Source organism: Ursus arctos, unplaced genomic scaffold, assembly GCF_023065955.2.
Source record: "Ursus arctos isolate Adak ecotype North America unplaced genomic scaffold, UrsArc2.0 scaffold_3, whole genome shotgun sequence".
NCBI classification, from domain to species: Eukaryota; Metazoa; Chordata; class Mammalia; order Carnivora; family Ursidae; genus Ursus; species Ursus arctos.
In genome coordinates, this window is record NW_026622985.1 from 36,736,335 (window position 1) to 36,758,735 (window position 22,401).

A 22,401-nucleotide genomic window follows, 5' to 3' on the forward strand; every position below is an offset into this window, starting at 1 on the left:
AAAAAACAAAAACAAAAACATTAAAATGCTGATCTCTTGTTCCGAGGCTGTCACCAGCATAAGTTTACAGAACTCCTCATGTACTCCTGAAGGCCACTTTAGCGGCTGCTGACTTAACTCAGGTTTTAGCACGATTTGAAAACAGTAAAGAAATTTGACATGGTTCCCTAATTCAAAGGCTGTCTTCAGTTTATTTAAAACTCGCTGAAGATTGTTTTATTTGCTTTTGTTTGATCAAAGGATGGAGAACACACACGTACCATATGGTCAGTATGTGTCCATGGGATAGAAAAATCTGTAAACTCTTGGTTGCCTCTTCATCCTAATACACCAAGATACTAGCAGACAAAAATTCAGATTTATTCTCACTCACCCTTAGTCACCTCTACATCTTTCCTGTTGCCAGCCAGAGTGCTGTAGATCTTTCTAATGAGCTCCATGTTGTTAAGGAGTGAATTAAATCCATTAAAATAGGAGAAACTAACTTGATGGGACGTAGTACCTCCAGCAGCCTCAAATAAGTTGAAAATAAGAGAGGGGAGAAGAACAATAAACAAAGGATTTATAGAACGAAGAAGATTCAAAAGTACATATATCAAATGCTAGTTTTGGAAGTAATCAAGAATGCATGTATAAGAAGAAATGGCCATAAGTATTTTCCTTTCATATTAAAAAAAAAAAAAGCTATAAATGAATTTTAAAAGTAACTGCAACTAATCATGACCAGAGTTTATACTCTCCACACACAAGTCCTAGAAAACTAAATAAATACATGTGTAGGATTATAACAACAGGACCAGTAGTAATTCACAGAGTTCAAATTTCAATTGGAAATGTTTTATAAGTTTGTTTATTTCATCTAATGAGCAATTCTGAGAGGCTTAGACATGCACAACTACGCTATACACACGCACACGTGTGTGTGCTTAGACATGTAAAACTATATTATACCAACACAAACACAGTATGGAAAGTGGTCAGTCTAACATTAATATCATGATTTGTCATGTTACTTAGAACTAGCAATAAATAATCATTTAAGTACAGACTTCACATTGGTGGGATTTCTAGCAAACAAGCATATTCCGGTAAAATTATGAGATGTCATATGCTTGGATGGGGGTTAAGACTGGTCAGAATTCTGATAATCAGGATTTGTAAGAAGCCATATTTCTTCCCAGGGGGCAAGGGAAACAGATAGCACGGCCATTATGAATGGAACTTCAGTTCAGGGTTTCAAATTCTATCCTTCCCTAACAAGGCAAAATATTTTTATTAGGAAAGCACTTCTTTATAAGGTAACAACCACATAAATCTTCACTTAGTAATCATTTAAAATAGCTGACCTAAGAGTTTAAAATGGAGTAGGGAAGGACGGGGGAAGGCAAGAAAAGGAGCTAGATTAACACAGTGCAGAGTAGAAAAGGCCTTGGCAGAGTTCTGTGCCTCCAAAAAGAGGCACCAGGAAAAAATAAAGTGAAAAGCTACGCTGAGTTCCTGACTATGGTAAGCATTGTGGGAAACCCAGAGCGTGGTGAAAACACTCCAAAGTCTTCTCCCTGGGACTAACAAAAGCACTGTGTGAGGGTTTCCAAATCTGCATCATCATTAGAATTACCCGGGAAGCTTTAGAAAGGAGATTCTAGGACCTCGCCACCTGTAGGTGATAAATCCATAGGTCTGGAAGAAAACTTCATTATCTGTATTTTTACAGATTCTGGGGATTCTTATGCTTTGTGACCAAGGCTTAGGAGCCTCCAGCACAGACTGTTCTGGGCCACCTTCTAGGCCCATGAGGTCAGAAGAGTGGCTGGGCACCCATGAGATTTAAGCTCTGACACAGGCAGGCTGGGCCCCACCATTCACATGCACCACTGTTCCCTCAACACCCACGTGTTGAAGGAATGAGTCAATCAGAGCTTTAGAGTTTCTCTTCCACTGACCACCCAAAGAAATATATCTGCATGCACTATTTTTTAAAAAAATTTTTGCCTTGGTGAATAGATGAAAGTGAAGATTAGCATTTGACATACCTAAAAAATACAGCAAAATTAATATAAAATCAAAAATTTGTTTTTCCTTTTTTTTTAAACCAGTTAATACACTTAAGATATTCCATATGATCCAGAAAACAAACTAACCTATCCACTAAAACTAGCCAAAACATACTCTAAGTTTGGTAACATATGGGATCACATTAAGAAAATGTTAGTGTTTTAAACTAAAAAACTCCACATAATTTTACAGAATTGTTCTTATAATCCCTTATTTACTGAGCTTTTGCCAGGTAAAATAAACTGCTTCATTAGGGCAAGTTACAACTTACAGCTACTAGACATTCTTCTACAAAAGGCGTCAAGACATGGGGGCGGATGGTGACCATGATGTCTCGGAAGTCAATGGCTGTAACTTTTCCAGTCCTGGCGTTGTCCCTTTGCACAAAGGCCTGCTTTGCATGCTCCAACTGTATTTCCTACACATAATGAAAGTGAGATAATTTATGTTTCTTAATTACTACAAAAGACTGCTCAATTTCAAATCAGGGTGAAGAAATACAGATCGTATCTTGATTTAACAAGCCTTACCAGCTTGTTAAATAACACCCTCAAGCTATCCTCTTCTTCCAAAGACAGAACTTTGCTCAGACCAGTGAACATGTCTTGGAAAATGCATTCCACCTTAAATCTCCTCCCAGAGAAACCAAATCACTTCCACATTCTGCTAGAGTCCAAGGACACAAAGAAAACAAAAATTGGAATGAAGTTCGGTAGGCCCAAAGATATGGCCAAAGCCAACTTAGGTGATGCAGATGATCCAGTGAAAAACATCTACAGGGACATTAAAGCTCTCTCCCAAAGAAGAGAGAAAAGTTCTTACTGGTAACCTGGTACACGAACATGTGATGTGATAACAAATCAAAAAGGGTGCTTCTCCTCTGGGATACGCTGTTCCTCTAACATACAGTTTCTCGGGCTTGACACTATTGGTATTTTGGGTGGGTTAAGCTTTTGTTATGGGGAGCTGTCTGGTGCATCCCTCCCCTCTCTTTGCACTAGATGAGGTAGCCCCTTTACCCCCGAGAGCATGACAATACAAAATGTGTCCAGAGAGTAGGTCCCAAATGAGGACCACTGCTCCGGAATGAGGAACTGGATGGTATGCAGGTCAGCCGTGGCCAAACAGCAGCAGAACCACTTTCATTCCTGTGATCCAAAGACAGGAAGGCCAACTTAGATTTCGGTTGCTGTTCACAGGGAGTTAGTGTATATACAAAATAAACCACCTCCCATCAAACCCCATCAGGCACCGCGCAGAGAAGCACCCCTTCTGCAGAGGGCATTTCATGATCTTCCTCGTGACACTGCCCATTTCGTAAATGGGCCCTCAAGTGAGATCCAATCTCTACGGAATTAAAAAGCACTGCAAGAACTTCAAATTATTTAAACAAAAAGAAGTTTAATTAGTTGACACAGAGAATTACTCTTTTAAACTTTAGCGAGACGACGACTTAGAGCAGTATAAAAACAAACCGTCCCTATGAAGTGGTACACACGAAAGCACAGCAGAAAGGACGCTAGTCTGATCATGCTTGAAAGTGTTCCGTCTCCCTGGGAGATGAAGGAAGCTTGATAAGATACTGATAATAACTGAAGCTGCATAATGGGAACACAGTAGGTCTAAGTATTATATACTTCCCTACCGTGGTAGAGCTTGAAAATTTTAAATTAAAAAAAAAATTTAAAAGACAATACCATAGTAAGAATCAGAGCTCTTATCCTATTCAAAAGCTTCTTCTCGGGGTGCCTGGGTAGCACAGCGGTTAAGCGTCTGCCTTCGGCTCAGGGCGTGATCCCGGCATTATGGGATCGAGCCCCACATCAGGCTCCTCCGCTATGAGCCTGCTTCTTCCTCTCCCACTCCCCCTGCTTGTGTTCCCTCTCTCGCCCGGCTGTCTCTATCTCTGTTGAATAAATAAATAAAATCTTTAAAAACAAACAAACAAACAAAAAACACAAAAGCTTCTTCTCAGTCACAGCATCTGCCAGTTTTGATCCAGCCTGTCCCCGCCCCAAGTCTCTTCTGGGACCTTTATCTCCCTGGTGACTCTTCCACTTAAATGGGAGGCTTCTGTCAGCCCTCTGTCCTCAAGTCTCCTCGCTCTACTCCCCCCCAGGCCTCAAAGATTTCTCAGAAGGCTTGACTCCCAGATCCAAATCTCCCACACCTATCTGCTGGACCAGAATTCCTAACTGCTCAAAGAATATAGCCACATGGGTATCTTGTAAAGGCCAAGCAAGTGCACACCACTAAACCCAAGGAGCTCCTCTGAGCCTGGTCTCCAGCACCCCATGCTGGAGTCCTTCCAGGCCTTCCACACATTTCGACCTTTGTCCGCACTCCTCCCTCCCCCTGGTGTAGACTGCAGCCTCTTTCTCTAGTTCCTGAAATCCTACCACTTCCTCCAGGCTTAGCTCAAATGCCACCACTTAAGTAAATATAAGTAGGTCTCTTAGCTCAAAAGAACTGATGTGATCACGTGGCTCCCTGCTTGCACCTCAATTATAAGACTTGTCTTACCCCATCTTACTTGAAGCAATCGCTTATATTCCTGCCTTTCCCCTACCTTGTGAGGGAAAAGAGACTATGTCCTGTTCATCCCTCTACTGGTGTAGGCCTTAGATATACTAGGTACTCAATAAACCAGAGACATAATCTTCAGTGATAGGTATTCTATAAAACCAACTGAATGAACAAATCACACTCTACTGAACAAAAAGGGGTTCTCTGTATAAGTGCCTCCAATTTAAGAGGAAAGAAGAAACCAACTGTTAAACACCCTGTAGTGAAAAATGACCACAGTATGTATTCAATTGAAAGTGAATGAATACAGTCTCCTTCGAATTGCCAGGCCCACTGCTAAAGGTATTGTAAGGCAAGATTACTCTCAACAACAGTAGGAGGTGTGTTCAGTTAGTTACCATCTCCCTAGTTTATAACTCAACTAGAGTCTTTGGGATCCTCAGACCAGGATACCCAAAATGGCATCACTCACCCTGGCCACCCCATTTCCTCAGAATTCCTGGCCCCCTCGTCTCCTCAGAATACTAAGACCAACCTGCTCAGAATTTCAAATTGGGACACAGACATCAAAGTGGGGGTGGGTGCTCCCCTGGCAGAGCAGGGGCGCATCTGTTATAGGGGTCGTGTCACTACCCACTTCTGCGCCTGCACTTCAGGATTCAACATTTACTAGCAGGGATCCCTCGATCACGGAACATGAAAGCACTCCTAACTCTAACGATGAACAACTTTAGAATACATTTCCAACAGCTCTGAAAGACTGGGGACACCATAAATTCCATGAAAAACAAGAAGCTAACTGTACATCATTCTCTAAATAGTAGGACAGAGTGAAAACATTCAGTTAAGTGTTTCCTCAAACCAAAAGCAACTTGCTGAAGATCTGGGTTGCCTTGTGAAGAACAACTTTTTATGCCACGACTGTTTCTTCTTCTGGGTGAAGAAATAAAGCTATTACCTGGACTAACACAACAACCATGTTAACAGCATTTAGTGAACATATATTATGCATGAGATACTGTTTGAAAGCATTTTACAGCTTAAACTCACTTCCTGCTCACAGCAACGCTATGAGCTGGGCACTATTATTAACTTCACCGTGGCAGTTGAGGAAACTATGGTCTCACAGGAAGCAGCAAACCTGAAGTGCAAACCCAGGCAGTTGTGCCCACTGAGGATGCCCCCAACACTTCAGCACAGCGCCTGGGGAGCCTGGATCATGCGACCGTCAGGAATCTGATGACAAAATATATTTGACACTTCGGAATCTTAAGAACTATGAAAAGACAAAAATTCAAATTTGCTTTTAAATTCTTCTTAATGCTCTAGATTTTTTGTTGTCTATTTTTGTGAGAAAACAATAAAATTTCTGAGATTTTTTTCCTTAACGAAAATGTCTCTTATGTGCTCCAAGGGCTAGGACTGTTCTCCCAACAAGAGCAGAGAAACCATGGAGAAGAGGAACCAAATCTAAAGGTCTTCTCCTGGCCTTGCTTACTTACAACCCCAAGAGACTAAGTAAGAGAAAAACAAATAAGGAGGCCTGAGGGAGCCAACACATAGATACTCTATAAATACTTAAGTTGAGAATGAATGACTTTTGGAATAAATATTCAGGCTCGCTACTGACGGCAGAGTGACTGAAAAGCAAAGCTCTTCACTGGCACCTCTAAAGCTATTTCAGGAAAACCTAACGCATACCCGTAGAGCCTAGACCCTGACGGTTCCTAGATCTGAACCCAAGGGAATAAAGTGAGACAGGGAGCTTTGATATGCACGATGTAGGGCCTAAGTAAAATAGCGATCATTTCCAGAATAAGCAGAGGAGAGAACAATGGGAGAAGCAAGAGTTCGAATATTTAAAGGTAAAAGGACTATCAGGTTAAAAAAAAAAAATTAGACGGGTTCTCTGTATTTCTCTTAAAAAAAAAAAAAAAAGATTGGAGGAAAAAAGGGATCAGGTTTTAGCACAGAATACCTGAGTCTTTAACCTACACAACTCTTCAGCAAGAATCGGGCTACACCGCAAAGCAGCAGGGTCCCGGTCACAGGCAACAGCTGTGCAACACCAGGCTGAGCAACATATGTCAAGGAACCTACTTATTTTAATACAGGGAGTTATGGAAGCAATCTGCTACGACAAAATTCTGAAGTTTGCAACAGGAACGAGCAGAGCTCAAATCTCACTCATGACACCCCTAGGAGGATCAGGGGAGTATGTATCTTCGGGCCCCCGCAACATCTACCGCGGACGGTCGTAAAAACGAGATGTCATGCATGACAGGCACTAACTAAGTGGGAGCTTTGATTTTTGTTGAGGTGAATGGTTTAAAATCCTCTAAAGACCCTTTCAGTGTAAGTTCCTTGAGTCTTTAAAAAATCACCTCTCAAGGAACAGTGGTTCTGCTGAGTCATTCTGAACCAGCCACAGGAAGGGACAGATGAAGACCAGACCAGGTGGAGAACAGTAAGGGCTGAATGCTTAAGCACTCCCTACAAGCCAGGGGCCCGGCCAAGAACTTAAAAAACGGTACTTCATTAAAGCCTCACAATAACTCTGTGAAGACTTACTATCTTCATCTTCCAGAGAGGCACCCGAAGCTCTGGGAGGTTAACTAACTAGTCCAAAGTCACACAGCCAGGAAGTGGCAGAGCTGGGATCTATTCTGAGCTATTGTCTGATTCCCAAACTGGAATTTGTAACCACTACCTGATGCTGCCTTGGGTAAAATCTTAAGTAAGAGGATTCTAACAGATAACTGGAAGAGAGATTTTAAGAAAAGTTTTGGTGACGACCTGTACATAAAAATGGAGCAAGATATATCCCAAAGAATTCTTCCCTTGGATGATGAGAGAGACGGAAGAATTTTCTACTATGAAGGAGGACTCCTAAGGGGAAAGAGATGAGATGACCATGATGAGAAACTTGGAGCTAGATGGGCTTAAGTTATAAAACAGAAGTTGAGCTACAAACAAAAGAAAGCTAGAGGTACAGATAGAAATAGAAATGTGGGAAAGAGAGACAGCAGGGTTTCGGGGAGGAGAAAACCAAAGGCCACCACTTATTAAGTGTTATTAAGTGTGTGTTATGCTGCAGTAACTATTATGTTTTCTGTTTCATCTCTTTGAATCCTCCCGATGGCCTTATGAGGTGGGCCCTACCATCACCTCCATTTAGTAGGTGGGGAAATGAGGTGAAGAGCAGCTCAGGGTCACATGATCCTGAGGATGACAGTGGACATGAACCTGGGGGGTCTGGCTCTGGAGTCGCAATCTTAACCTACGTGGACTGTCCCCTTTCGGGGGAGGCCTAGCAAAAACCAGAAGAAAAAAAACAACAGTTGTAGAAATAGATGAGCACGTCCCACAGCACACAGAAAGAGCAGCCAGGTGACCATAAAATGGAACTGGTATCTAAAAGGGTGGGTACAGAAATAAAACGGAGGGCCTGGGACTGCTGGGAAACCCAGAGAGCTGGGAAGATGGTGCAGCCCTGCCAAGGGAGCTCAGCTCTCATCAGCACCAGGGGACGGTGATGGGGCACTTGCTAAGAGCTGCTGATGGGGACAGCAAAGACTAAGGAGAAAGGGCCGTCCTTCACCCAAGGCCAGAAGGTCACAGAACAAGGAGCAGCAGGGCCATCTCGAAGGCAGTCCTGCTCAAGCACATGAAAGGAGGTCCAATTTCTCTTTCTTATTTGCCAGCGAACAGTTTTCTATTCCCGCTATTCTGGTGCATGATGATTAATGGAATAGGCTTTTACTGCAGCCGTTTCCAACTACTTCAGCACACCCATTCAGACTGCTAGAGGGAAAGAAAAAATCAAACTCTTCAAAATTGCTAGCTGTACAGAAATAAACATGTAGAAGGGGGGTTACACCACTTCAGGTCTAACATTCATGCTTCTAATAGTTCCAGGCCTGTCATTTCCTTAATAATCTCCAATTTTCAAGTGGGTATATTTTGAATGCAAAAATTCTCTCCACCTCTATTCAGACATGCAAGTTTGTGCTTCAGCCTGAGGACGATTTATCAGAACAAAAACAAAACAAAACAAACCAGACCAAGAGACCTTCAAAACAAGTGGCAGATCCAAATGATTTATGTTATAAAGCCAAGAACACCAAAAAAAGACCCCTGGCTAGTTTGCATGTTTGTGTTTTGTACAGTTGTGAAATTAAAAAAAAAATAACTAAACTTTATTTATTTATTTATTTTTTAAGATTTTATTTATTTATTTGACAGAGATAGAGACAGCCAGCGAGAGAGGGAACACAAGCAGGGGGAGCGGGAGAGGAAGAAGCAGGCTCATAGCTGAAGAGTCTGATGTGGGGCTCGATCCCATAACGCTGGGATCACGCCCTGAGCTGAAGGCAGGCGCTTAACCGCTGTGCCACCCAGGCGCCCCAAAAAATAACTAAACTTTAATAAAAGCAGGGAGTTATCAATAAGGATATGACTCAAAAGACTTCTTTTTTAGGAGTCCTGCAGAAGAATTCTGGGGGAAATGAAGGTAATTATTTATGAAAACAAGGAAGAAAATGTATAAAGATTTGCTTTAAAAATATGGTATCACATTTAGCCTTCCTTCAAGTAAATTCTGTACTACATCGAGTACCAGAACCTGTATCCTGTTCAACATCCAAGTCTCCGCTTCATTTTCACAATCCTATGCTAATTGGGAGGGGAAAAAATCTAGTTAAAATTAAGATCCATATATTATTAAGCAGAGTTAAAAACAGAACTTAGCAAAGGAATAGGTAGAGAGATAAGTAGTTCCCATTCTTAATATTTTTCTCTGCTCCCCATATTCCAGCCACGCAGACAGACTTTCAGAGCTCACGGTGAAGTTCCATCCCCAGTTCTCTGGGTGGGGCCTTGAACTGCAGAGCCTTTAGAAGCAGCATTGCATGTGGCCCCTGCACACACAGCAGCACGTTGGCAGAAACCAAGCACAGAGCTTTTCCATCTCGATTGCCTTGCTCTTCTGATTTAACATTAAACTTCACAGTGGGGAGCAGCTGGGGGACATAGCTGTACAGAGTGCTCATTTTTCCCAGGACTTTACTGTAAAAGCCCGCACACCAGGCCGCTTGGCAAAACAGCAAGCTGACAAACACCACGGGCACAACGGCATGGTGAATTCTGATTTCCTCGGCCCAGAGAGCAGAAAGTGCAACATGAACGCAATGTGTCCTGCATCTAATTCTCCAAGTGACCGGGATAGGACCACATCTCTGGTCACCTCTCACCAAACTAGCCAAGGCTTCCAGCTGAATACAAAATACAAGCTAATCTCCTAGAAGAGCTGAGGGCAAACATCATTAGCTACTTTCGCTCGTTTCATTTTGGAATATCAAGTTGGGGCTATATTTATGAAACACTACCGAAGCTGTACTCACACTCCATCTGGTCCAACTTAAAGATCAACATAAAAAGCACTCACATGTTAAAAATGCAAATATAATCATGGTCTCCGGCTATTAAAGATCCACGGTCTAGATATTTTAACTAATACAGATGGCAAGGTGAGGGGCAAAAGGGAGGGACAAATGGCTTGGGTTATTCAATCCTACACAAGGACCTTGTTAGTTAGTTGTCCACTAACCTGTTTAACATCGTGGCTTCAGTGAGTTCTACCTGAACTCACTTGAAATGTTCTATCAATTCTGAAGCTTGAGAATCTGATGTTGCCATGGCTGAAGGTTACATTTTCTTCTGTTTGGTGGTGGGGGAGAACAATTTGCATGACAAATACAGCACCATAAGTAATGGTGACTCTAAAGCCTAGACCACAGCTGACTAGGAGCAGCGAATCTCTGGCCCACAGAGTGACAGGTGACAACCACCAGCGCCTGGGAACAGTAGCTTCCAGAATTCTACTCTCTAGGGCTCAGATCCTGAATAACCAAAATGTCCATTTTACACTGAAAAGACTAGACCACGTCTGTACGCCATGCTAACCCGTAGGCCAAAAAATGGTCAGTTTCACTTCACAAAAAGAACCAAAATTGTTCCATTGCATTATTAGCATGAATATGCTTTGGCATCCAAACTCGAGATCACTTGCCAGTGCGTGTGTCCCGTCTAGGGCACGAGACATAGCTCTGATTCTCAGATGCCACTCCCAGCCTATCAACTATGACACAACTCTATCAACTATGACTCATCCTCTTTTGACAAAAGGGGGACCTGATAAAGTTACAATAAAACAGCCACACCGTTGTGTTCAGGGCTCTCCGTTGGCTCAGGTAACTTCATTCTTAAACTCTATTTGAGGAGAAGACATTTAGAGAGAAACCCTCTAGCCCATTCTCTCCCAAGTCAGCAATCCTGTTTCTTGGGTAACTAAAGCAACCCAAACTTCAAACTCTGGCCTTTTCATGAATTCAGAGCATTGCTGACTTCTTGATGATGCTTTTCCTACAGCAAGAGGAGGAAGGCCTTTGGAAACAGAAGAAGTGTCCTGGCTTCGTAAGATAGGGAATAGAGTTCCTTGGAAATGCCCAAGTCTGTGGGCCCATAAGTGGGGCTCCCATAGGATCATTCCACGACCAATGAACTGAAGAGAAGAGGCGGAAACAACCCAGCAGCACACATGCGAACAGCGATTACAAGCAAAGCGCCGCTCTGCGTCCCCTGAGGAAGACTGCCTCCTTCGTGCTCCCCATTTCAGTAACCCATCACCAGCCTTCCACTTGTCTGAGCCTAAAACTCACCTAAAAAAAGGCGTGAACTGGGAGTTCTACCTTATCCTTAACGTCTCTGTCCTGTTAAATCACCAAGCCTGGTCAGGCCTATCCCTTCACCTTCTTTTGAACCCACGTGCTCTGGCTCATCACCACTACCATCCAACCCAGGCCACCGTTATTTCTCTCTCGGACTAGAAAGTGACCAACGGGTCTTTCCTGTCCTCAGTGAGATCCCACTCCATTGGATCTTCCACACAACAGCCAGGGTGATCTTTCTGGAACACAAAGCTGATGTTAGCCTGTCTAAGCTCATCAACACTGGGATGAAAACCTGAAGACCCGATTCTGTGCTTTTAAACAGTCTGGGGTTTGTAGTCTAGGCCAGTGTTTCTCAATGTGTGGCCCTGGGACCATCTGGAACATCACAATTCAGGATGCTTGTTTGAAAGGTAGTGTCTTGGGCCCTACTGAAACCTACTGAATCAGACTCTTGAGGGGCAGAGAGGCCCAGGGCTCTGTCTTTTAAAACAATCACTTCAGAAAAATGTTACCCGAATTCTGAAAAACATTGCTAGAGACTTAGGAAAACTAAAATCAGCTTCAGTTCCATCTATGTCACCTTGAGCAAATCCAGAAAACTAAGCCTCTGTGTGCTCGTCCTTCATACAGAAACAAGAGCAAATGCTTAACATCTAAGATGATCATAAGGACAAATACGAATAAAAGCACTTTCTAAGCCGGAAAATGCTATGTGAGAGGTAACTGGTAACAACATACTGCGAGTTAATACACATACTGCATTTGGTAGCCACCCTAGACTTTTCTATTCTGAATCTGGAGCAACTAGAATCAACTATGTGTAGACTATTTTAAAACTATAATAATTATATGTGAAATATATACCTATGATTATAAAAGATCATCAAAAAGTACCTGAAAATGACAGGGGTGCCTGGATGGCTCAGTCGGTTGAGCACCAGACTCTTGGGTGTTGGCTCAGGTCATGACATCAGGGTTGTGAGACTGAGCCCCAGCGTGGGGCTCTGCACTCAGTGCAGAGTCTGCTGGAGATTCTCTCTCCCTCTCCTTCTGTCCTTCCCTCGCTTGTGCTCTCTCTCCCCCTCTCTCTAAAATAAATAAATAAACCTTAAAAAAAAAAGGTAACTGAAAATGACAGAAACACACATCCCTACTAAGGGCCTTTTTTGTTATCATATTTGGCAATTAATGGATGGGGGTCAGGAATGCTCGATGTCTAGCAAGGCATGACTGTATACCATTCAGAAGCACAGCCCCTTCCAGGAACAGAAACTAATTTTTCATAGCCTTGGCCCTGGAGACAATGTAATAAAATGGCAACAGCATAATATTCTTGAATCCCTCACATGTCTGTGAACTTACTGGAAGAAGCTAAGTTCTAGAATAGTTTCTGTGTACTCTTTTGGGGTATTCCTTTGGGAACCCAATGAAAGCCATGAGCATTTTCCCTAGAAAATTACCCGTAAATGCAAAATTTTACCTAGAGTCCATTTATTCTTTTACATACAATAGGGGGTAATGATAATTTCTTCTCACGGTATTAGGATGCTATTATCAGAAACAGAATATTTAAAAGCACTTGGTAAATTATAAAGATTGTTACTATTATTACTTCTATTTTCAAGAGTGAATCTTAATTCGCAGAATAATTTGGCAGAAAAGTTTAAGAGTCTTCTCACTCTGTGCTCACATTTGCCTACGATGTCTACCCAATAACAAACTAGAAATGAACCTGAATAGACATGTCTCCGAAGAAGACATACAAATGACCAATAAGCACATGAAAGGGTGCTTGGCATCATTAGTCATTGGGGAAATGCAAATCAAAATCACAAATGAGATACTGCTAAGAAACACTAAAGCGAAAGGCCTCAGTTTCTCATCTGTAAGATGGGGTAGTTAACTAGATGTACTTGCGCTGGTATCTGGTTCTTTAAGTTCGTACTTTGGATGGCTGCCCTAACTACACTTTGAATGCTAGCTTCAGCTTTATAGCTGCTGTAAGGGCCTATGCTGCAAGTCCTGAGGGTTTTTGCTACAAGACAGCAGCCTTGTAGGGTGTACACACTTGCTTGCAGCTGTTCCTTCTGAGCTGTCAGATGGACAAACACAGAAACAACCCCTAGACTTGTGCATGTCAGTATGTAAAAAGTTGTTATCTCTGTACCTCTTGGCCCCTTGCACAAGGCCTCTGGACAAACCCTGCATGTTCAGCAAACATTTGCTCAACTAGGTGGTTTGTCTCAAACAAGTCATAACCACAGCATAAGAAGTACTCCGCACAGAGTAGAGAGTTTAAGTTAATGCCATTTATGAACAGGAGTTCCATCAGGTATAGAAGAATATTTCTCCAAATCGTTTTCTAAAAAATTCAGTATATTAAAATCTGTTTTCAACTAGCAACCATAAAATTGGAATCAAGTATAGAGGTATGTGGAAATATTCACAATATTTTAAAATACACATAATACCCCCATATCAAACTACTCCCATTCACACATACACACCATTCATACAGTTAAGAGAGGACAACAGACCTGGAGACAAAACACAGCAGCAGTAAATTCAACAGTGTCAATGATGGGGTAAGAGGATTGCGGTCCCACTCGCTTCTGAAATCCGAAATCCTTCTCCATCAACTAGGAACAAGACTCTGGGAAGGAGGCTTTGTTCTGTTTTAATTTTTTTTTTTAAAGATTTTATTTATTTATTTGACAGAGAGAGAGAGACAGCCAGCGAGAGAGGGAACACAAGACGGGGGAGTGGGAGAGGAAGAAGCAGGCTCACAGTGGAAGAGCCTGACGTGGGGCTTGATCCCAGAACGCTGGGATCACGCCCTGAGCCGAAGGCAGACGCTTAACTACTGAGCCACCCAGGTGCACCTGCGAAGGAGGCTTTGTATCCCTGCTTCTTGCTTCAACACTATCATTTACATGGAAAGTATAAGCCGGGCAAGTTTAGCTCCAAGAATATCAAACTGATTCACCACTTTATGAAGTTAAAACCAAAGCACAGAAAACGCCACACCGAACACAGCAGTTGAGCAGTGCCCGTGACTGGCACCAACCCTGTGAGCGGGCAGCTTCGCCAGAGGAACGCGTAAAGCCCTCACAGCCATGGGGGGGCTTAAAACAAATTCGCACTTGCTCAGATACAGTAAAACATTTGTTACGGGAAGAAAACAGAAATCTGACCTTGCAGAGAATGGCTCTGCTCACCAGTCACAAGCAGGTGTACGTACACATCAGCATAGGTAACTCACGAATGTGAGACTTGAGTTGGCTGGAACCAACCCGAACTCTCTTCTAGGACCGTCTGCGGGACTGAGCAGTGTTTTCTCTACATACCACTAAGGCTCCCTGAAAACATGAACACCTCTCAGTTGTCCCTATGGCCACTCCTCTTACTCATCAGGTGACAGGCAGCAACATGCGAGGGGTGGGGGCAGGTCTTTCACGGCTCAAACGGCCTAGCATCTGCTTTCACAACCTTGGCACCAGCTGGAGAGCGGCTGCCGACTTCTGAGCCCTGCCCTAGAGCAGAAAGGCGGGTGTGCGCTCTACAAAGCAAGAGCTCAAAATATAGGAGATTAAGCTTTCTTATTTCTTTAAGAAGTTCCTGCCTACAGAAAAGAGCCCTAAGGAAGCAAACAAAGCATTTGGAGTAGGGGTTTGAAGCTAAACCTGCATTCAGAAAAGAGTTCCAAGGAAGCCAACAAAACATTTGAATGGGCTGGGGGCGAAGTAACCCAACGATAGACATCAAAACTGGCATTTCACAGACATTCATAGAAAGTCTATCATGATACATCCATTAAGTCCTTTAAATCTGGACCTCGAGTGGAACACAAAGGCAAGGCCCTCACCGAGATAATTATGCACATAAGCATCCTAATCTAGTATGCGTTCAGCACTGGCATTCTGACTGCGAGGTCAAAATCATCCCATGCAGGACGCTGTGGGATGTTTTTCCATTTACCATTATAAAAAGGAGTCACATGTAAGTGAATGCCCTACAAGTTGCAGCTGGAAACAATCAGTAATCCCTGAGTCATCTAATCTTTGACTCTGGCTTCTCCGTATCTTGAAGAAGGCCTAGAAGCTGCTGTGAGTGGCTTACAGCGGACTCAATTCAGCATAATTGATACCTGCTTAAAAGGGAAACGTGATCATCCTTACTACTGCTAACATCCCATTAAGGCTAAAAGTTAATTAGGCTGTGTTCCATAAAGTCAATTTGAGGCATTTGTCTCAATAGCATTATTGTAATTATTCCTCATCAGAATGAATACCACCTCCTACTGCGCACCAATGTCTGTGTAAACAACAGCAAAAATCCAACAACCACAGTCCATTCTCCACCTGAGTTATTCAAGTAGGTTTGTGTTTACATAGAATGGAAAAAGGGGATTCATAGACATTACCTTTGTATTTTTTTTTCTTTAAATGTTATGTTTAAAACATCTTGCTTTAAGTTCCCAAAGGCCAGGAAAATAAAAGCAAACTAAATAAATAGCATGACAAATTTTACATATCATAACAAAACCACTAAAAGTCACAAAGAGACATACCTATTAAAGTCAACCTATTACATATGCTGGTGCCTAAGAATGGATCCCACAAAATGCTGACTGAATGAGCACACAACACGGCCTACGTGTGTGCGTGTGTGTGTGTGTGTGTGTCCTTGAGCCCTCCACATCCACCCCAACACTCCACCTTCTAGCCACTCCTCAGAAGGCTCTGGCAAAGTCTTGGGCACATGAAAAAACAGGGGCATCAGGATACTCCCTGAAGACGTTTCTAGTGACAAAGGAAAGAAGGTGACTTCCCTGGCAAGTTTTCCCTCAAGACCCAGAATTTAAACACAGCAAAATAATGGCCTTAAATGAGTCTTTTTAAGTTACATTTTATAAAACATAAATAAAATTTAATTGTTAGAAAAATAAAACAAATGCATCGAAGTCCAAAAGAAAGAGCGGTTTATCAGATAGTCTACATACCATACAGATATTGACCTCTAGTGACTAAATGTTAATATTGGAATTAAAACATTTTAGAAATTATGCTTCAGGAGGAAAACAAAAGTACAATCATATTTTATTACTACTCGTCCACTGGCATCATCAGTGGCCCAATGATGGGACCATAATGGGGAGGGGGGGTGATGAGGGAAAGGCAGGAGGGACGAGGCCAAGGAAGGTGCACCCCAGAAATGTAAACAACCCCGAATTTAACCCTGGGTATGGACAGCAGGTGCTCTCTGAACAGTGATTCTCAACTTGGCTGCACATTATAAGCACCTGGGAAGCTTTCAATATCCCAATGCCCAGGTTCTCGCTAACCTGCTCCCCAGTCAAATCTAATCTCTAGAGGTGGGGGACCCAAATACCAGATGTTTTTAAAGCTCCCCAGGTGATTTCAATCTGCAGTCAAGCTGCAGACCCAGTGCCTTTGTCTATAAAAGGTCTCAAGTGAAATAATTCTACAGTTAGATGCTGATGATGACACGGCTGTCCCTTTCTCAAGGGAAAACAAAATACTGGTGAACAGTAGTGGAATCAGTCATAAGCCAAGAATTCAAGTTCCAATCGTGCCCCCCTCTCCGACTTCTGTGACTTTTCGGCAAATCATTTGATTTCCTGGGCCCTCAATGCATATTCCTTTTCCACATGAAGGCATTCTACACGGTCTGTAAGAATCCATTTAATTATATCGTGTTTACATACTAATAAAGAAATACTTTCAAATAGGATGGTTTGGCCAGGTTAGGGATTTTGAGGTAAATCAGGATCCCAGTTTTACTTATTTACTCTTTAAGAGCTGCACCCACCAGTAAAAACTGAGTGAATTCTGCATACGTCAGGTGTCTTTTTCTTTCTTTTCCAAAATGTAGTTGCACAAATTCTGAATCCCAGTTAAACGGAATATGTTGATGAATTGTGGTCTGTCCAAAAACTTGCTTAACGTCCTCTGAAAAGAGAAAAGAAGGGTTGATTAAAACAAATCAGATTTATCCTTATATAATATTAAAAGGATATTGCTTTCTTCTTATAAAAAATAATTCAACTTTAAAACCACACAGGTTTAAAACCATGGCAAAAATAAAAGTTGGGGGGCGCCTGAGTGGCGCAGTCATCAAGCGTCTGCCTTCAGCTCAGGGCGTGATCCCAGCGTTCTGGGATCTAGCCCCACATCGGGCTCCTCCGCTAGGAGCCTGCTTCTTCCTCTCCCACTCCCCCTGCTTGTGTTCCCTCTCTCGCTGGTTGTCTCTCTCTGTCAAATAAATAAAATCTTTTTAAAAAAATAAATTAAATTAAAAAAAAATAAAAGTTGGAATCTTCATGCAATCAGTCAAGAAACCAAAATTAATAGTCCCACCAATAAAGAGAAAAAAAATCTAGAAGTCACACACAGATACACACACGCACACACGCACGTGCACCTAGCAGGCAGTAGGAAACCAAACCAAAATAATCTAAATCTAATATCATCACCTCACATGTTTTGTTTCAACTAATACTATTTTCTAAACATAGGAGACATAATTCAGTCATTAGTGGCAGGAAACACATATATACATATAGAAACACATACAGAACTACACAAGTCTTAAATATAGTCCTTTTTCAAGTTATTAAAATGTTCTTGATGATTTGATAATATTGGTTCTCCCAATCCATGAGCACAGAATATTTTTCCGTTTGTGTCGTCTTCAAGTGACATAAGTCAGACAGAGAAAGACAAATACCATGTGATTTCACTCATATGTGGAATTTAAGAAACAAATGATGGTAACAGATGATGACTACATTTATCAGTGAGCAATGTATATATAGAATTGTTGAATCATTACGTTGTACACCCAAACCTAATATAACACTGTATGCTAAATACACTTCAATTTTTTAAAAAGTTATTGATATAGAAATCAGCTAGATGTATCTTGAAGCACATATTCAACAGCACTAAGACTCCATGTGAGTTTTAAAAAGTTCCACTAGTCATAAGAGAAAGGCACTTAAAGACAAAGGTGATGGGGAAGTAGAGCCTGCAGCCCAATTCTTCGACTTGACACTGCGCATGGTCCACAGAATCCCATTTCAGATGGGCACCAAATGTACTAGTACTGATCTTCCCCTCTTTTGAGCCTCTACTACAAATCGGTAAGAAAATTGACAAAGGACACAACAACGGGAAAAACCTGACTTTTCTAAAGCTTCACATTTCTATTTACAAGTCTTCGCCCCTGCTGCCAACAAAAATGTATGTTTGGAGGGCAGAGGGACACAAATTACTATATTAATGAAATTTGGTCCTGGCCTTCCCTTCCTTAAATCTATCTACCAAATCTGCTCAGTTTTATGAGCAAACTGTGCCTGATACCTTGGGGATTTTTTCCCCCTTTGCACCTGTTTAAAAAAGAAAAAAGAAGTTAGTCCTTTAGTACTCTAAAAGAAGCCAAAAACTTTGGCACAGGTTTCCACTGTTTCCCCCAAATTTCCTACTTCTACCCCATTACACCCACAAGTTTTTATTCCATGCTTTTAACATTTCCAGAAATTTTTTAAGTTTGGCCATGAAGAAAGAGTAGTGCTGCCATCAGTATAAGGTTGGGTAATTTACCTGCACAGAGAAGGCAGTAAAAAATCAGAACGATGCTGGGCATAAATTTTATAAAAGGTGGTAGAAAATCTCAGCTGGCCCCGATGAGGACAGTAACATTGAAGTTTTAAAGTACAACCCTCAGTTTCTTTGAATTTATTGTCTTACCCACTTTTAGGGGAAAAAAAAAGAGACAGGAGATAAGGAAAAAGTAAGTAAAACAAGAATTGGGATTTAAGAGAAAAAAAAAAAATGGAAAGACCCCTCCCCACCAGAGAGTGGAGGTGAAGGTCGTCCTCGATGAAATAAATTAAGCAGGAAAAACAAGTTTCTTTACGGCTCTAAAACATCTGAGAAGAAATTCCTGAACCGAAATTCCAATGGCTTGGCTTCCAATGCTACTTCTAATCTGGACTAACCTTTCTGAGGCACTAGCCACTCCGGCATTGTTCTAATGGCTCCATGCCTAAGTCGTCAGCGGTAAAACAGATACTACCCTAGAAAATCAGTAGCTCCTTTCCAATTCTAAATTTCGATACCTCTGCAGGAAGCAGGCCCCACAGAGATTCAGGGAAGGCTCCCACAATCTTCTAATCTAGACCAATAAAGTATCTGGTGGGAAATGATGTTCAAATGACAAAGATGTGACCAAAAGAAAAAACACAATTTTTTACACTATAAGTAAAAATTTCATACCATCATAAAATGTAAACAAAAATGGTGTCCTAGCCATTTTTCTGCCAAGCATGCCGATTGGGTAATGTTTTATGTAAAAATCATGCATAGCTATCAAAAATGACAACCTTCCTTTTCCTGACCTCTCTCTTCTTCAGTGTCCCATAGAGAGTAACAGACGATAGTAACCAAATACTGGTATATAAAGCTATGGCATTTATTATTCATTTTAATATTTATATGGTCTAAAACTCGAAATATACATACATAATTTTAAGTCACTCAAAAATTAGTAAATGAATTTAAAATGTGCCTCACCGTAACCTAATTAGTTTTCCTATAATTAAAATAAGTAACATTTATTGCCTAGGAGAGGCTCTGACTTGAATTCAAAACTGTGAACTTTGAACTCTTAAGACCAGCACCTTCTGCAACTATTCCACAGAGCTTCTCTCTCTTCCGAACCTGCCTGACGTGCTGAACCCCAGTGTAGAGCTGTATGTGATCCCGAAGACATAACTCCACAAACTGTCAATCCTACACACCTGTACTATTGGTAATAATCAGTTTTCAAGATATATTTATACAATACGTATATAAATGCAGATGTGTTGAGAGTGCACATATTTATTGTGTATCTTTTCTTTCCACATAGATGATTAGCACCTTGAGAGCAAAGTCTTTTTTTCACATCTGATTCTCCCCCTGTGGCTGGTTTGGTAGGCTACCTACTAAATAGAATTTACGTGAGTCAGAAAAGGTTGAGAGTTGAGCAACAGGTTAAAGACAGGGACATTAACCCTTCGAGGCATACTTTCCACTTACTGAGAAGCTATTTCAACAATCATTTCCTAAGATTTCAGGGAAGTACATAAGGATCATCAGTCTTGCTTTTTAAAGCCCTCAGTTCCACTCCTAGACTGACTCCTGTCTATCGGGGGGTTGAGGATTTGCATTTTAACCAGCATAGCAAGTGTTTCTGATACAAGGGTCTAGGACCTCATTTTTAAAAACACTGCCCCAAAAAGTTATGGAAAAGTTAGATTCACTCCTTACTAATTTTTAATTTCCCACGGAAACAGACAAACATATGACAGGACGGAGGTAGGAAAGAGTCTCTAGTCCAGTGAATGCAATGCAACAATGTGTAAACACAGGCCACTTGTGGACACAAGAGGACACACAGGGCTGCCACGTTGTGCAATCCAATGGATGACCTCCTCTACATGTCCCAGGCGGCTGATGCTCCCTGGAGCTGGGCGGGTTCCACGTGCCATGACCCTGAGAATGTGGTCCTGTTACTAGTCCTCAGCTGTTCTGACAAACTGGCTACGGTAAGAACGCCAGGGCTTAGCTGGCTAGCTAACAGCTCGGAAACAGCACAGCCCGTGTACACCGTACTCGCCGAGGGGGAAGCACGATGGCAGTAGAAGGCATGCAGCTGTGTCCACGTCTAACCCACAAGAACAACTAACCAGCCCATCCTGACAGTAGGCCACATTAAGTGTTCACCTGCAAGAGCTCCTCATGGCAAGGAAATAGAAGCTTCAGGAGGGAGGCACTTAGAAAAGAGAAAAAGGCTTCTTGGAGAAGACAGAACATGATCTGGGTCCTGAAGGTTTCCAAGGATTTATCCAGGTAAATCCATGAGGGAGTTTTTCAGTGGAGAGCAACAGCAAGGAGAAGGGTTCATTTCCTCTCAAGTGAATTAAGGGTCTAATCAGAGCGCTTTGGACGACCAAAGCCACCCGGGGTCACTGAGACATGACAGATCCTGCTCCAGGCAGTTACAGACGCTGGCCTCACTTGCCAGAGCAAATATTATTTTTAAACCCCAAGGACTTGATGTCACATTTATGGTGAAGAAAAGGTTGCTGTGGAAGAAGAGCTGTTCATGGAACACAGAGGAGAAAGAGACCCAGAGGCTTTTTTGTTTTTTAACCATTTGGTTCAATCTCTACAAAATTTGTTTTACATTCTCCTAATTTACCTAACTAACAGAGGTTTATGTACTCAAATATCATAAGACTACCAAGCCATTCTAACCGGACAGACCACATGACTGCGCAGGAGGGGAGCAGGATTCTTCCTAAAAAGGAAAAGTACCAATACCTCTATTCATTTTCATCACTAATCAACTCTTTTAAAGAATTAAAATACCAAATTTTGCCACTTTGGAAAGCTCACACATTTTGTCCAAAAGTACTGAGCAGGTTCCCAAGTCCATGAATACTTCATCCTGCTCTGTAAGTCACTCGGGGGCATTTGTTTTCTGAAATGCTTGGTCTGTACACTTTCCTGTTGCTTCATGAACAGAAACATCTATGAGCCAAGAGTCCCAATGGTTCCTGGAATTTCCCCCCTTCACTATGGAAGACAGTGTAGTATTATCTCTGGTTAATATTCTTTTCTCCTTTTAGGAGGCACAAAGAGCTTTCTCATTTAACATTTGATTGTTTTGAGATTTCTCCATGCCTTGTACGGCAATGAAAGGTAAGAGTACTCTTCCTATTTTATAGCTGGAAAATCAGAAACTAAAAACCAAACAATTTTCAATTTCTGCTCTGTACTCTTGCTCCGATGGGAAGTTCCATGAGCTTTACCAGGAAAGACTCCAGAAATCAACCTGAAGGCCATCCTATCACTAAACCTTTACCATTCCCTGGCCTTTCCAAACCTAACTTGTATTCCTGGATAGGAAAGAGGAAACCGCAAATGTTCTAGGCTTTTGGTTACTTGTTTGGTTCAGTGAACTATATATGTAACTATAACTCACAACTCATCAGCTGATGGCTTTCAAATAAACATTA

General features: G+C 41.8%; 1 protein-coding gene across 7 annotated transcripts in view; it reads right to left on the reverse strand.

Annotated features, from left to right (window-relative positions):
- SLC25A13 (solute carrier family 25 member 13) overlaps positions 1-22,401 on the reverse strand; it is a 174,304-nt gene that overhangs the window by 72,434 nt on the left and 79,469 nt on the right. For all 7 annotated transcript variants that reach the window (XM_026506157.4, XM_044386679.3, XM_026506164.4 and 4 more), the window contains 3 exons: positions 17,145-17,284; positions 2,327-2,473; positions 374-512 (listed from right to left, as the gene is read on the reverse strand). In XM_026506157.4, the coding sequence (XP_026361942.1) occupies positions 374-512; positions 2,327-2,473; positions 17,145-17,284 (426 nt within the window). The remainder of the gene's footprint in view (positions 1-373; positions 513-2,326; positions 2,474-17,144; positions 17,285-22,401) is intronic.